General features: G+C 49.9%; 1 protein-coding gene across 1 annotated transcript; it reads left to right on the top strand.

Annotated features, from left to right (window-relative positions):
- Positions 1–1,739: 1,739 nt before the first annotated feature.
- Positions 1,740–13,697, top strand: LOC123760848 (fibroin heavy chain). Its single transcript, XM_069329837.1, has 4 exons — positions 1,740–1,876; positions 6,837–10,410; positions 10,764–10,860; positions 12,178–13,697. Exons 1-2 carry the CDS (start codon positions 1,852–1,854, stop codon positions 10,337–10,339), a joined length of 3,528 nt encoding a protein of 1,175 aa, XP_069185938.1. The 5' UTR covers positions 1,740–1,851; the 3' UTR covers positions 10,340–10,410; positions 10,764–10,860; positions 12,178–13,697.
- The last annotated feature ends 3,004 nt before the right edge of the window (positions 13,698–16,701 follow it).

The following is a 16,701-nucleotide window of genomic DNA, read 5'->3' as shown; positions in this document are numbered from 1 at the left end:
ATATTTTTTCACACACACACGAGAAGCATGCCGTAACAGCTGTCTAGCTCCCAGGTACCTATTTACTACTAGGTAACAGGGGCATCAGGGCGAAAGAAACTTTGCCCATTTGTTTCTGCCATCAGCCGGGATAGAACCTGGACCCTAGGATTACGAGTCCAAAGCGCTGTCCACTCAGCTATCAGGCCCACTCCTAGCGTGTGTGTGTGTGTGTGTCTCAGAACTTTGATACTCGCCTGAGGTTGGTCTGAAATGTGAGAAAAAATTCTATTGCATCTTGCATATATACCCAGAATCTCTCTTAGCCCCACCCACCTGCCTCGCCCTTGTCTGAGGCTATGGCGCGCGCACACACACACACACACACACACACACACACACACACACACACACACACACACACACACACACACACACACACACACACACACACACACCAAAGAGCCAGAGCTCAACCCCCGCAAACACAACTAGGTGAGTACACACACTCACACTCAGGAACCTGTACACCTGTTGATTGACGGTTGAGAGGCGGGACCAAAGAGCCAGAGCTCAACCCCCGCAAGCACAACTAGGTGAGTACACACACACACACACATACATCTTTAAAGAATTCTGATAAAGAAAGAGATCCAGGGGTGGTTCTAGATAGAAAACTATCACCTGAGGACCACATAAAGAATATTGTGCGAGGAGCCTATGCCACGCTTTCTAACTTCAGAATTGCTTTTAAATACATGGATGGCGATATACTAAAGAAATTGTTCACGACTTTTGTTAGGCCAAAGCTAGAATATGCAGCGGTTGTGTGGTGCCCATATCTTAAGAAGCACATCAACAAACTGGAAAAGGTGCAAAGACATGCTACTAAGTGGCTCCCAGAACTGAAGGGCAAGAGCTACGAGGAGAGGTTAGAGACATTAAATATGCCAAAACTAGAAGACAGAAGAAAAAGAGGTGATATGATCACTACATACAAAATAGTAACAGGAATTGATAAAATCGATAGGGAAGATTTCCTGAGACCTGGAACTTTAAGAACAAGAGGTCATAGACTTAAACTAACTTAACAAAGATGCCGAAGAAATATAAGAAAATTCACTTTCGCAAACAGAGTGGTAGACGGTTGGAACAAGTTAGGTGAGAAGGTGGTGGAGGCCAAGACCGTCAGTAGTTTCAAAGCGTTATATGACAAAGAGTGCTGGGAAGACGGGACACCACGAGCGTAGCTCTCATCCTGTAACTACACTTAGGTAATTACCTGTTGATTGACAGTTGAGAGGCGGGATCAAAGAGCCAGAGCTCTTTGTTGTGAGTCATGTGTTATTTACGTATCATCAACATAGCTCAATAGACCCAACAATAACAATGAACCAGGAAGAGAATGGACATGAGTAAACACTTTAACAAAGAAATACAAGAAATTATATGACAATCAATTCAAAAAGTACATAATATTCTGTAAATAGAAAAATTAAGAAAAGAGTAACACAAAAATATCTTATTAAAGCGGAGAATGTGAAAATGTAATTAATGTACTGTAATATTATATAAACTTTCTTAATTATAAATGTACAACCATTTAGGGAATAAAGCTTCTAATTTGACTGTGGTGACAGGTCCGTCGACAGCGCCATCTATTGATTGAGGGCAAAACCAGAAAGTGGCCACGTGACGCAGATCATCACACAGTTTCTTTACCGCTTACTTTAATTGTTGTCCTCGCTGGTGGTCAGCGTTGGTCTGTACACTTCTTCCCGAGAGTACAGTGGAGACACTTGTTGGAGCTCTCTGCCCCTCGCTCATCCTTAGGCTTTTATTCTCCAGCAACCGTTTGAATCCTATTTTAACATGTGTATTTTAGTCCTTCGTAATGGTAAGTTGTTGCTGCTGATATTTATACAAGATGTATGATGTGCTGGGTACAATATACTTCAGTTAACTAGTCAGCCTACATATGTTGCGTACATATGGTTGGTTCCTCAATCGACATACCTTTGTAATTACTCCCTCCTTTCTGGCCCGTTGTCGTCGTGAGGTGGCATGGTGATGCTCCACGGGGTCAGTCTTGTACTTTCTGGAGTCTTGTGCTCCTGCTGCTGTCTTCACCAATATTGCCAAATATCTTTTTTTTCCCCGTTTCATTTCCTCCCTCTTTCTAATTGTCATTTCCTGCCGACCTTTTGCCAGTGATGATGATAATTAACTTCTTGTTTTGACGCCAGATTGTTTGGCGAGGCATTTCCACCTGTAGAACTGGTCCCCAACCTCGCGAGGACGCGTTTGTCAAGACTTCTTTAGTCGCTACCTGATCTTGGTGGACTGACTGTTCTTAAGGTGGCATGAGTATACTCGTGATACACCTCTAAGGGGGGGGGGGGGGGGCAGCCGGCAAGATCGGCAACATGTCTTGTGTCCTGTCCTATAACTGAGGCTCCATGGTTGGTACAGGGACACATTTGTGAACGAAGGTATTACCTCTTGGTTTTCATGTTGCTGAATACTGTGCCGCTTATGACTTCTCAGCCTCGTTGGGTACACGATAAAGGCCCCAAGTTGGACTGTTGGAAGACTGGGCTCTGTAGCCCCGCTACATTGGGCCCAGACCTAGCTCCTCCTGACTGCTCCCCTCCCTCTAGGCTTGGGTCGAGCCACAAGGTTGCTGGGCCCCCTCCCCAGCAGTAACCACCTCGTCCCCTGGCATGGCTCGCTGACTACAGTGCCTTTTTAACCCCTCTGGGGGATGTCGATGCCGTCCTCGCCATGGCCACACTCGCACGATCCCTTCCAATACTAATACATACAGTGCTTTGTTTGGGCCTGCTTCATGGGCTAAATACGTGATCTCCTTAATCTGAAATCTACACCTGAAGATTTCTCCCTCTATAAATACCTTGTTGATTCAGTATATGCCTTACTTTTAACCCCACCTATTTTGGTAAGTGTCGTTACTGCTGCTTCTCGGAATGCAGCTACCTGCTTAACCGCGTTAGACTCCTTCAGGTCTCCAGAAACTTTTTTTTTTTTTTTTTTTAAATGCCAGTGTAGGCACTGTTCTCCCGCACCACGTTGAAATTACTGTTTGGTACCCAACACTACCATGAGGATATTAAACATATCCTCTAAGTCCAAGGCCATACCGTTCTCAAGGGGGACAAGTTTACTGGACCCCTCGTGGTCATAAGCCGCTTGATTGTGAAAATAGTCTTAGATAGTAGGACCCTTCCACCTTTTATTCTTGCTAGTGTTGGGTGCTCCCTTAAAGAGTACATGCATTCTACTAGACATTGTAATAAGTGCTGGAAGTTTGGGCATGGTGCCCTAAAATGTTGAGTCTTGTCTCTGTCCCGCGTGGGGGGAGGGGGCAATGACCACTCAACGACAGATTACTCTTCTCCCCAGGCTTGCTGCCTAAATGGCGTTGAGGCCCACCCTACCTTCTGCACATGTATAGACAAGCTTGAAGCCTTCCTCAATTTGAAACGTCGGGATAGTTTGACTTTTCCTGAAGCGAGATGCTAAGTCCGCCGTCTCCACCCTTTCACTGGCGTATTTTATGCTTACGTGTGGCATTCTACCTCCCCTTTCTTCCCACCTTCCTCAGTCCCGCAACCGTTTCAAAGCCTTGGACCCGGACACTCGACCACCACCTTCCCTGTTCACTTGCCGTGTCCCAAAGGGTCTCCCTCTTGGTTTTCCATCTGGGGTGGGGCCTACCCAGTCTGCCATGTTTCCTATGTCTTTATTGCCAACCCTCCCTCCCCAGTCTCTTGGCCCTTCATGCAGCCTGTCTGTCCATCCTCCCAGCAACCTTCGTTTGCCTCCGTTCTTCTCCTGTTAAGACCATTGAGTCTGTAGCCCAGTACGTTGTTGCTGGAACACCTGTCAGTCGGAAATGTAAGCCTGGCCCATAGGACAAGCCTCGCATACGGATAAACGAGAGTTGAGATTTTCACCATTACATCCAATACTCCTGTCACAGATCTGGAAAAATATCCACAAGATTGCAAAGCTTGTTAAAGATGTCTTGCCGGTTCTCCACCTCCCCTGTACTCTTGTGGCAGACCCAGTGAAGGTCACGACTGAACTGGGTTCCCACTTTTCTGTTGGCTCTGGTTATCATCTTCCTTGATCCTTCTTCATAAACCAGTTCTTGAATATCGTCCCCTAGATTTCCACACTAGTCTCTGCCTTCCCTATAACGATCCCTTCTCTCTGAACTTGTCTGCCCTGGCCCTCTGTGGATCTACGGCAGCAGGCTGTGATGACATTCATGATGCTTTGCCATCTCCCTCCTTGCACATCTCTGTATTTACCGAGTCTGTATAAAAAAAAGGTTAGTCCTCGCCAGTTTCTGAAGACTGGCTCGATGCTGTTGTACTCCCTATTCGGAAACAGAGCTCTCGGGACAGTCCCTAAGGACTTCAGGTCTATTGCCCTCAAGAGTTCAGGCAAGAACTTGTGGTAAATGTTCGCCTGATGTGGTTCTTGGCACCCCATCACCCTCCCCCCCTCTCCTGCTCAATTTGGCTTTCGCAAGTGCCGCAGCAGGACTGATGTCCTGGTGAACTTGGAGGTCTATATTCGTACTGCTTTTGCTGCAAAGACCTCTGTTGTTGCTGTCCTTTTTGACTTGGAAAAGGCTAAAGACTATTTGAAGGTATCGTATTCTGTCCCAACTTCGTTCTTTTGGCCTTCATGGTAATCTCCCTCTTCCTCCAAAGCTCCCTCTCGTTGTTCCTTTAGTCGGGCTTGGTGCCGCTTTCTGCCTCTTCGGGAACACGAAGGTGTACCCAAAGGTAATATTCTGAGAAGTACTTTTTTGTTGCTGCCCTTAATGGTCTTCTTTCCTCCCTTCCTTCTGGCATCTTCTCCGCTCTTTGACTATCTTGCTCTTTGTTATCGAGGTGGTGATTTGCCTCTTCAACGGCATCTTCAACTAGATTGATGCCATGTCATCTTGGCCACCAGTCATGGCTTAAAGGTCTCTGCAATTAAGACTTGTTCTATGACTTTTACAAAGAAGCGTGTCGTTCTTCGTCCTTCTTTGTCGCCGAATGGTCATCACCTTGTGTACAGCTTCCACGAAGCTATTGGTTTATCTTTGACACTAGTTTGTCTCGGTCGCCCCCCATATCTATTACCTTAGTTAAATGCTTTGAGGCTCTTAACCTACTTTAGATTGTCCACTATTTGAGTGGATAGGCACATGCTCCTCTTTGCATTCCTCTCGTCCTGTCTAAACTAGAGTATGGTTACCCTGCATACTTTTCTACGTTCCCTTCTAATCTTCCCCGTCTTGATCCTTTGCACCATATTGGGTTGTGCCTCGCCTCTAGTGCGTTTCGTTAAAATCCTACCCTCGGCTTGTACGTAGATACTGGCTTCCTGTCTCTCTAGGACAAGAGATAGCGTCCATCTTCACTACCTTGTGCGCTCCTTGAAACGCCCTCACTCTAGACTGTCGTGCTTTGACTTTCCCCCCCCCCTTTTCCTGTAGTTAATGTTCCCTTAATCGCCTCCCTCTTTCTGTCCGGTTGTCTCGCTTGCAACATTCTTTTAGTTAGTACTAATATTTCTCCTCGCTGTTCTGTCCTTACCCCTGTGGAGCGTTCCCCTTCCTCAATTTTGCAAATCCTTTGCCCAAATAGCGAGCTTTTACTTGGTTCTGAAACGCCTTTTCCTTTACCACTCTTCCTCACATTCCCGCTACGTTTCCATCGTCACCGATGGGTCTAAATGTGTACACGGTGTAGGCTTAGTTTTTCATGACCATACCTATGTGTTGCCTGCCCCTGGAGACAATCATCTTCACGGCAGGATTTTCTCTGCTTAGTCTCCTGCTTTCACTGTCGATCCTCCTTTGTGGTTGTAGTTGACTCGGTGCCCTCATGGCTCTAGTCCTTTAATCCAGTCTCTCCAGTGGTAGAAATTAAACATTGGCTGTCTTATATCTAGTAGATTTGTTTTGCTGGGTTCCCAGCCATATTGGCGTCTTCCTTAGCGGCAGCGTACGGACGCTGCTGCTAGGGAAGCTATCCGCACTTGTACCATCTCCCGTAAAGGTATTCCTTGTTCACTTTCATAGTTATTCGTTCCTCCATCCTTGCCCATTGGCAAAGTTGTTGGTCTTGTTACTGGCAACAAACTGCGTACTCTTTAGTCGGTGTCCTTCCTACCACTGTAACCGGCGGTGGGCAACGGCTCTGGCAAGGTTGGGTATTGGACATACGGGCTTAGCTCTCACTCGCTTAATGGAGCACTGTCTTGCTCCTTATTGTCCTCTCTGCATTGTCACGCTTGGTTGTGCCTATGCTTGTTGAATGTCTCGACTTCCAGGACGAGCGTGTCTTTTCTGACTATCTTCCCCCCCCCCCCCCCCCCTTTGCATTTGCTTATCCCTTGTTAGAATTCTTGGTGAACTAGGTTTTTTATTGTTTGCCTTGCGCGTTTGTTCTTGAATTGGCATCCTCGGTGATATTTGGCGCCTCTGATTATCTCGTGCACTTGGTGCTACATGGCCTCCCTGGCTTGGTGCCGCCTTGATAATTACTTGGTAATTACATTAATTCCATCATATTTATTCTATGCAGCCTAAAAGGTTCAGTAGTCAATTAATTTAAAGGGGAATGTTGGTATGTGTATAGATTAAGTGCGGGGTATGAGGGAGCGATTTAATCGCTCCCTCATACCCGGATAATTCGGGGGATAATTCTACAATGTAGAAAAGCTAGATACTGATGATCCAATCTGGTTAAAAGGCTAATGGCACAGATTTGTCTTGATTTCATGTCATGATTGTAATGTTTTTTTTTTTTTTTTTTTTTTTTTAACAGGATCATCCTTGGCTGGTATTCGTGGACTCCTGGAGAGTAAAGTACAAAATCTTTTGCAAAGACAAAGTTCTTTAAACTTCAAAGAGTCTAGGGGATTTTTAGAACCAGACAAGCTACTCCAAACCGGGGAAAATTTTAAAAGTATTGTAAGATTTATTAGTCCTGAACGCATACTGAAAGACGGGAATATTTCAGAGCATTGCCTACAGACGCAAATTGATGAGGTTGAGAATGGTCGTCTCACGACAAAGAATGACTTGAATAAAATTAATCCTGCAGATAATTGCTCCAAATATAAAGCGTGTTCTTCAAGCTCTTGTGTTTGTACAGATAATTTACCAGATCACAAAGATGGTGACCTCGAGGATATAAGTGGCCAGGAGAGACGATACGAGTGCCAGAGTGAGCCAGTACTTGACAAAACTGGGAAAAACGGTGACCAGGTTTGGCAAGATGCAGAGTCGTCTCGGAACGACGCGTCTAGGTGTTGGCTGGAGTCCGTTTCGGGCCTCGACCCTGACGACTGGCATGATGATGACGAAGACGCGTACGGTGAAGTTGAAGTGCGTGATAGTTTGGTTCCTGGACAGAACACGAGCATAAATGTGCTGTTACATACCGGGGCCACTGGACGCCGTGCTGTGAACAGTCCTGGGGCCGCCGGGGGCGGTGCCGGGGGCGGTGCCGGGAGCGGTGCTGGAGGCGGTGCCGGGGGCGGTGCTGGAGGCGGTGCCGGGAGCGGTGCTGGAGGCGGTGCCGGGAGCGGTGCTGGAGGCGGTGCCGGGAGCGGTGCTGGAGGCGGTGCCGGGAGCGGTGCCGGGAGCGGTGCTGGAGGCGGTGCCGGGAGCGGTGCTGGAGGCGGTGCCGGGGGCGGTGCCGGGGGCGGTGCCGGGGGCGGTGCCGGGGGCGGTGCCGGGAGCGGTGCCGGGGGCGGTGCCGGGAGCGGTGCCGGGGGCGGTGCCGGGAGCGGTGCTGGAGGCGGTGCCGGGGGCGGTGCTGGAGGCGGTGCCGGGAGCGGTGCTGGAGGCGGTGCCGGGAGCGGTGCTGGAGGCGGTGCCGGGAGCGGTGCTGGAGGCGGTGCCGGGAGCGGTGCTGGAGGCGGTGCCGGGAGCGGTGCCGGGAGCGGTGCCGGGAGCGGTGCCGGGGGCGGTGCCGGGGGCGGTGCCGGGGGCGGTGCCGGGGGCGGTGCTGGAGGCGGTGCCGGGAGCGGTGCCGGGAGCGGTGCCGGGAGCGGTGCCGGGGGCGGTGCCGGGAGCGGTGCCGGGGGCGGTGCCGGGAGCGGTGCCGGGAGCGGTGCCGGGGCCGCGGACGCCGCCTGGCCTCTCCCTGGGGCCGGGGACGCCGCCGGGCCTGTGGTAGAGAACGGGGACGCCGCCGGGCCTGTGGTAGAGAACGGGGACGCCGCCGGGCCTGTGGTAGAGAACGGGGACGCCGCCGGGCCTCTCCCTGGGGACGCCGCCGGGCCTGTGGTAGAGAACGGGGACGCCGCCGGGCCTGTGGTAGAGAACGGGGACGCCGCCTGGCCTCTCCCTGGGGACGCCGCCGGGCCTCTCCCTGGGGCCGGGGACGCCGCTGGGCCTCTCCCTGGGGCCGGGGACGCCGCTGGGCCTCTGGTAGAGAACGGGGACGCCGCCTGGCCTCTCCCTTGGGACGCCGCCTGGCCTCTCCCTTGGGACGCCTGGCCTCTCCCTGGGGCCGGGGACGCCGCCGGGCTTGTGGTAGAGAACGGGGACGCCGCCTGGCCTGTGGTAGAGAACGGGGACGCCGCCGGGCTTGTGGTAGAGAACGGGGACGCCGCCTGGCCTGTGGTAGAGAACGGGGACGCCGCCTGGCCTCTCCCTGGGGACGCCGCCTGGCCTCTCCCTGGGGACGCCGCCTGGCCTCTCCCTGGGGACGCCGCCTGGCCTCTCCCTGGGGACGCCGCCTGGCCTCTCCCTGGGGACGCCGCCTGGCCTCTCCCTGGGGACGCCGCCTGGCCTGTGGTAGAGAACGGGGACGCCGCCGGGCCTGTGGTAGAGAACGGGGACGCCGCCGGGCCTGTGGTAGAGAATGGGGACGCCGCCGGGCCTGTGGTAGAGAATGGGGACGCCGCCGGGCCTGTGGTAGAGAACGGGGACGCCGCCGGGCCTGTGGTAGAGAACGGGGACGCCGCCGGGCCTCTCCCTGGGGACGCCGCCGGGCCTCTCCCTGGGGACGCCGCCGGGCCTGTGGTAGAGAATGGGGACGCCGCCGGGCCTGTGGTAGAGAACGGGGACGCCGCCGGGCCTGTGGTAGAGAACGGGGACGCCGCCGGGCCTGTGGTAGAGAACGGGGACGCCGCCTGGCCTGTGGTAGAGAACGGGGACGCCGCCTGGCCTGTGGTAGAGAACGGGGACGCCGCCGGGCCGGTGGTAGAGAACGGGGACGCCGCCGGGCCTCTCCCTGGGGACGCCGCCGGGCCTGTGGTAGAGAACGGGGACGCCGCCTGGCCTCTCCCTGGGGACGCCGCCGGGCCTCTCCCTGGGGCCGGGGACGCCGCTGGGCCTGTGGTAGAGAACGGGGACGCCGCCTGGCCTCTCCCTTGGGACGCCGCCTGGCCTCTCCCTGGGGCCGCCGCCTGGCCTCTCCCTGGGGCCGGGGACGCCGCCTGGCCTGTGGTAGAGAACGGGGACGCCGCCTGGCCTGTGGTAGAGAACGGGGACGCCGCCTGGCCTGTGGTAGAGAACGGGGACGCCGCCTGGCCTGTGGTAGAGAACGGGGACGCCGCCGGGGCTCTCCCTTTGGACGCCGCCGGGCCTCCCCCTGGGGACGCCGCCGGGCCTGTGGTAGAGAACGGGGACGCCGCCTGGCCTCTCCCTGGGGACGGGGACGCCGCCGGGCTTCTCCTTGGGGACGGGGACGGGGACGCAACAGAGCCTATAAATGGGGACGCCAGTTGGTCTGCGGACGGGGACGCCGCTGGGCCTGGGGACGCCGGTTGGTCTGTGGACGGGGCCTCCGGTTGGTCTGTGGACGGGGCCTCCGGTTGGTCTGTGGCCGGGGCCTCCGGTTGGTCTGTGGCCGGGGACGCTGCCGGTCCTGAGGTGAGAGATCGGTGCCCCTGGATTCCCCCGCCCACAAGAACTCCGAATGTTTCTCCCGCTAGCAGCGTGTGGAGCGGTTCCTCTGGGTCCTATATACCTCGACAAATAATTGATTTAGTAATTCAAGGACTGACTAGACTACCTTCAACTAGTAGCGGAAGTTCCTTCAATGCAGCGGCTACACCACAGGAGCGATTAACGGATGAGACTCTACCTTCGCAAGCCGGTGACTCTTTGCCCATTCAGCAAAGTGGTTTGCACGCACGCCTCATCATCTTGACGCTGTTGATCATCGCAACAGCGGTCCTATTGCACACTGTTCAACAAGAATATTTAGACTTTCAAGATGAAAATTCCGACTACTCTAGTATGGATGAAGATTCAGACTCCGCTAGTTTAAATGAATTCGATAACTCTCGTGGCCACAGCCCGACACAATGAAGTAGATGCTAGATGGAATAAACACATCTTACTGCGGCTAAAGCAAGTTTTTAAACTGGTGCGAGAGAAAGGTAAGATACTGTAGTGACTTCAATTATTGAAGGTAGCAAAGTTTGTAAAGATTTTTTCCTTTACACACGTTAACGTATCCATTTAGAAATTAACTCGGGCACACAGATTGCAGTATTGCAAGTTTGCGTATCAAATGCATAATGTTAGGAGAGGAAGTTTTAAAGTGGTAATTTTTCTTACATTTGCCAGTGTTGGCTTTAAATTGCCTACTGTATTTAAAGTGGAAATAGTGGCTTTGCCGGGATTTGAAGCATAATAAAATTTCCTCTCATTAATGGGGAAAAACTCTGGATTTTGCACTATTTATTTTTCTATGAATTGCTGTCCTTTTTAACTTTTTATAAATTTTCAGTTCTTTATTTCGCCTGAGCCATAAATTACCAAACTACAAAAGCTTCAATAGTGATGTACAAGAGAATTTCGCTGGACATTGCTTGTATAATAAACGGGTAAGTACCTGCTCTCCGTTCTTGATACGTGTAAGTATATTCTTGGTGGCAACTGTTTGTAACTAGATTAAATACAGTCTTGTGGTGATAAAATTATTGGCTATTTTGGCTCTAGATTTTTTTTTTTGGGGGGGGGGGGGGACAACTTTCGTACCAAGAATTGTAACTTCGGTCCACTTGGCAATAAATTTCCTTACACCAAATATTCTCATGGTAAAGGGGGGGGGGAGAGGAAGGTTATTGTATTTCAGACTAAATACGTTATGTAACTAATTAATGGCTAATTGGTCAATATTTGAGGAATAAGAAACTCGTATAATTGAAATTTTATTTCTTAAATATATGGGGTAACCGGCGGTGCCCGGGTCTATATCCCTAGGCCTCTACTGTTCAGTTATTTATCAGAGGGACACTAATCCTTGTGGCCTGGACGAGGACAGGAAGCCGGCAGCTTGTCAAAGGTCCACCTCTATTTGCCTTGATCTTTTCCAGGTATATTTTGAAATTTAGCAGACGCTATGGATAAGTATGTAATTAAATTAAAATGCAAGTGAGTTGTTAGATTTTTAAAAATTTAGTAGTGTAACTTCAGTAAATTGTAATCTTCCGCACAATTCCCAGAGTGGGGGTTGGGGGGGGGGACAGGTTTGACTGTTAAGAATTTAAAACATCGGGACATTTGATGTACGACCGCAAGCCTACTTACTGCTAAAAAACTAATTAGCTTAAGAAATTTATTTAAATTACTGTGCGATCTTAATTGTGTAGCTAAACCGGCGTTCATAGCTGGTAACAAGACTCCTTGTAGTAGCAAGTAAGGTAGACAATAAGAACCCTACACAAGCCGGGCAAGGTCGGCGGCTCTGAATAATAGCTGCCTCTCGAACTGTAACCTCTTGGAACACCTTCCTGCCGGTAAGATGTTGTTAATGCGGTAAATAAAACTTCATGTAAATATTACGTGATCCCCAAATTGCCATAAGTTTTGCTAGATTCCCTCCCACCCTTGGGTATTTTCAATGAACGTGCATACTTGATTATTAGGCTTTTTGAATATCCCGTACATAGCCTCCGCGGCTTGGTACCTTCTTTTGATTTCCAATTTGGCCCCCAGATCGGTAAACCGACGTTAACTTGATCAGATAACATTAACCACTACACAACTTTCTTTTAACGGATAATACGTGTTAAAGGCCTAACACTCTTCCCCCCCCCCCCTCTACCTCAATAGTGGACGCATCTACCTTTTAACAAAAAAACTAAACGTTAATGTTTATCTTGTAAATATTGTCATTAATTACTACTTTAATGTTTCAGCGTGTAACACTGGCCGTTTGTGGGAACCAGATGCTGCGAGACCTTCAGATGGACAAGGTTTAAGTCTGTGGCACTGGAGACAGTGATTCCTGTCAATATATTTTCTTTGACTGTTGGGTTGAAGAAGAAAGGAACTTGGTATTAACACATGACTGGCTCGGAAGAGATTTTGAGCTAGACACCAGAGTAGTGTTGTCAAAACTGTTTCAAAGTTTGTTGTAGGATCTCCAATACTCTTATTGGAGATCCTACAGAATAGCTAGAGTAAAAAAACTATTTTAATTGAGCTCTGCGCATAACATTTTATTGCTATTTTATTGTAAAAGTGAACACAAAGTAGGATTTAGGTTATAAATTTTTATTTTACCCTACCCTCATTGACATTTTAAGAAATATTAGTATAGGGGGGGTATTAGGGAAGTACCTCTATAATTCGCGGGGCAGTATAGATTAAATTAAACCCCTTTTCTAGCAAAAGACTCTTGAGGCGGGAAGAAGTTGAAACAAATTCGTGCCTCGCGCCCATATGCCGTCTAAATTTTTTTAGACCTGCATATTTAGTATTCATTAATTTGGCATTCGTGTAGTTGGACATTTTTCAAGAATCCATGAGGCATACACTGGCTCGACTGTACAAATTGGGTAGTTAAGTGGGCATTACGGATATTCTGTATTTGCAACGTTCATATTTTAAATTCGGCCATGCTATACCTGAGAAACTGTGTAATTGACATGGTGGCAGCTCAAATTTTTACCTTGACGTCATGCATTTTAAATTCATTTTTTTAAAGTTATCAATGACCTTTTAAGTAAATTATTTGCATCTAACGAGTATTGTCTCCCTATTGCCTAGTATACGCTTCCTGCTACACAGTACAACGTGATAGTCAGTCATAGGCTTCATAGTCGGTGGCCTATGAAGCCTCCAGGGTTCCTTGTGAGCAAACATTGTTCCTTGCGCTGATTGTCATGTTTAATGTCGTGGGTTAGAAAGCATTTTAAGATACCTTTTGTAATTGCTGGCTTGGATAGTGTGTGTGAATTGATTTAGAATGTAATCATAGGCTGTAGCATTAACGGCCGGCATGTAGCCAGCAAGCCTGTAAACGTTTCATCTAAATTCTTTGTCTTAAATATTTGACTTTTTATCTAAATCTAAGTGACAGGGAAGACTACTTAATTCTAGTCTTGTGGTAGATACTTGGTAACATTCCAACATGTCAGCTGGACTTGACAGTGAATATTGAGTAAATCTGTAAGTGTTCAATCACTAGATAGACTAATGTGAAATGTTAAGTTGAATTTGGAAGTTCTACCATTATTGAAACGTATTTTTTTATAGTTAATGGGTGGTCAATGATTTTGTATGTTGGTTTTTAATCTTTTACACTATTAATTTTTAGTATTACATATGAGTGCCTTGAGCTGGTCTACCGATCACGTTAGACACAAATGTATAAGGAAAGTGCCAGAATATTATCTAGACTTTCCCACATTTTGAAATAAAGTAGTTAAAAGAATGTTTGTTTATTTGACAAGTTGTTAAACATTGACTGTTCCATTACCACTAGTGGTCGACGCCAGGAGTGACCCAAATGCACTAAATTTGTTTTCCGAATATATACCCCCCACCCCTGTTCATTTATATTTTCCGAATATACCCCCCTGTCTAGCTCGCTGCTGCCGTGAGGGGGGGGCTTGGTGGGTGGCTGCCGGTGTGATGTTCCTTGGGGGCGGTCCCCTGTCCTTTTGTAGCCTTGTGCTCCTGCTGTTGTCTTCACAAATTTTGCTAGACACCTTTTTCCTTTTCCTTCTGTTTAGTTTTTCTCCCCCTCGTCTCCTTTCTCATTGTCATTTCCCGCCGACCTTTTGCCCGTTTTGATTCTTTTGGTTTTTTTATTTTTGACGTTCGGGTGTTTGGGGAGGCATGCTCTTGCACCTGTAGAACTATAGTACCTAACATCTTCAACGAGGGGACCCTTTTATATTGTCAACCCTCCTTTCATCACTGAACCCGCTCTCGACGGACTGACGGTTCTTAAGGTGTTTGTGGGGCGTATACTCACGACGCACCCCTAGGGGGCCCCGGCATGATCGGCGATAGCTTCTTGTTGGGTGTCCTGCCTCTAATTGTGGGTCCATGGTGGGTATGGGGGTGCATTCGTGACTGAATCTTTCCTCGTTATGGCAGATGGTTTCCCTTTTACCTTCTCAGGCTCGGGGTGGGCGACCAAGCCTCCCCGAGTTGCACTGTTCGAAGACCAGGCTCTGTAGTTCCCGCTGCATTGGGCCTCGACCTTGCTCCTCCTGACTACTCTCCTCTGCGGTAGGGTAGAGTTCCCAGCCCCCAGTGGTGACCCACTTGTCCCCTGGCACGGCTCCCTCTCATTGTGATTACTGCACCTTTTACCCCCCCCCCCCCCACCTCACTCTGGGGGTTCTCAACGTCGTCCTCGTCACGGCCACACTCGCACGATCCCTTCCCATACTAATACCTACAACGCCTTGTTTCGTCCCGCTACATGGGCGCTAAATACTTTGATCTCCATCTGGATTCTACTGAAGATTTCTCCCTCCATAAACACCTTGTCGATTCAGATGCCTCTGTTACTTTTAACCCCACCAATTACGGCACACGTGTCGTTGCTGCTCCATCTCGGGATGCAGCTACTCGCTTAGCCGCTTTGTCCTGCATTGGGGAGACCCCTGTTCGGGTCTCTAAAAACGCTCGGTTAAATGCCAGTGTTGGCACTGTTCTCCTCCCACACCATGTTACAACTGGTGTTCGGAACCTCAAAGATTGCCATGAGGATATTAAACATATCCTCGAAGCCCAAGGCCATTCTGTCCTCCAGGTGGACACGTTTACTCGACCCCCTCGTGGTCGTCGCCGTCAGCCCCTTCAAGTTGTAAAAAATCACCTCTGATAATAAGGCCCTTCTGCCCTCTATTATTCTTGCCGGTGCCAGATGCTCCGTTCAAGAGTACATTCCCTCTCCTAGACTTTGCAATAAGTGCTGGAAGCTTGGGCACGGTGTCCTCGAGTGCACCAGTACTGTGTATCTGTGCCCCATGTGTGGGGACGATCATTATAAGTCCGGGTGCACTTCTCCCCAGGCTCGCTGCCTCAATTGCGGTGAGGCCCACCCTACGTTCTCACGCTCGTGTATACACTACAAACTCGAGGAAGCCGTCCTCAACTTGAAACACCGTGATCGTCTGTCTTTTCCTGAAGCGAGACGCCAAGTTCGTCGTCTCGCCCCTTTCGCGGGTGTATCCTATGCTCGCATATTGAGTTCTACCTCCCCTCGTCCTTCCCATCTTCCCCAGTTTCACAACCGTTTCCATACCTTGGACCCGAACACACCCACCACCTCCTCCCCTATTCCTTTGCATCCTGTTCCGAAAGGTCTCCCTCCTGGTTCTCCACCTGGAGTTCCCCCCCTTCCTGCCCAGTCCACCATGTCTCCTATGTCTTCTTCCCCATCTCCCCCCCCCCACTCTTTCTTCCCGACCCTCCCCCCCCTGTCTCTTGACCCTCCACGCCACCTGTCTGTCCAGGCTGATATCCATCATCCTCCCAGCAATCTTCGTGTTGTTCGCTCTCGTTCCTCTTCTGCTGAGACCATCGAGTCTGTCGCCCAGTACGTTGTTACTGGAACGCCTGTCTCTTCGAGTCAGAATCGTAAGCCTGGCTCCACTCCTCCTTCCTCTCCGGCGGGTAAGAAAGTTTCGCTCTCTTCCTCGCCCCCCTCCCTCTGACTCTATCACTACGTCCCCTCCCATTTCAGTGGTCCGGCCCCCTGTCCCAAATATGGAGGTTTCTTTCGCCCACAATTCCCTCTCGGTTGCTGCCCTTACTGAGGTGCATTCCCTTATTTCTGCCCCCCCCTCCCTCCTCCAACTGTCCTTGCCTGCCCCTCTCAGTTGTCTCCTCCTCCTCCTCCTCCGGACCCCGTCAGTCCGCCTCTGATCTGTTCTCTCGCTCCCTTCCCTCTCTAACTAAGTTTACCCATGCCCCCTAACCCTGATTTTACCGACCCTGATCCTGAGATTCTTTAATATACTGTGTTCTTCTTTACCTTCCTTTCTTTATTGTTCTCTGTTACTGTCCCTTCTCTTTGATAATGTTTATTCTTCAGTGGAATATTCGTGGATTTTATGCCAACTTCCATGAACTCCAACTTCTAATTACACAGTTTACACCACTTTGTGTTTGTCTCCAGGAACCCATGCTTGGTGCTCGTCCTGGTCACTTTCCTGGTTATTACTTTCTTTCTCCCCCCCCCCCCAGCTCTTGCTGGGGGTCATAACTCTACTGCTCTCTTAATTCGTTCTGATATTCCCTTCGTCCCCCTACTTCTTCCGTCCCCTATCCATTGTTCTGCTGCCCGTGTTTTTGTGGGTAAATGGTATACAGTCTGTTCCATTTATCTCCCTCCAAATGTCCCTCTTTCCCTTCCTGACCTTAAGCACCTCCTGGACTCCTTGCCAGTGCTCCTTTTGGGTGATTTCAACTGTCGA

The sequence above is a fragment of the Procambarus clarkii genome, chromosome 3 (genome assembly GCF_040958095.1).
Source record: "Procambarus clarkii isolate CNS0578487 chromosome 3, FALCON_Pclarkii_2.0, whole genome shotgun sequence".
Lineage (NCBI taxonomy): Eukaryota > Metazoa > Arthropoda > Malacostraca > Decapoda > Cambaridae > Procambarus > Procambarus clarkii.
The sequence above is the reverse complement of the archived record's forward strand: the minus strand, read 5'-3'. Positions and strand labels throughout refer to the sequence as shown.

What these genes read in the sequence shown, in the direction of transcription:
- LOC123760848 (XM_069329837.1), top strand. Translation starts at nt 1,852, where the DNA reads ATGTGTATTTTAGTCCTTCGTAATG. An exon ending in TATTTTAGTCCTTCGTAATG is followed by an intron (nt 1,877 to 6,836) that starts GTAAGTTGTTGC and finishes TTTTTTTAACAG; the next exon opens with GATCATCCTTGGCTGGTATT.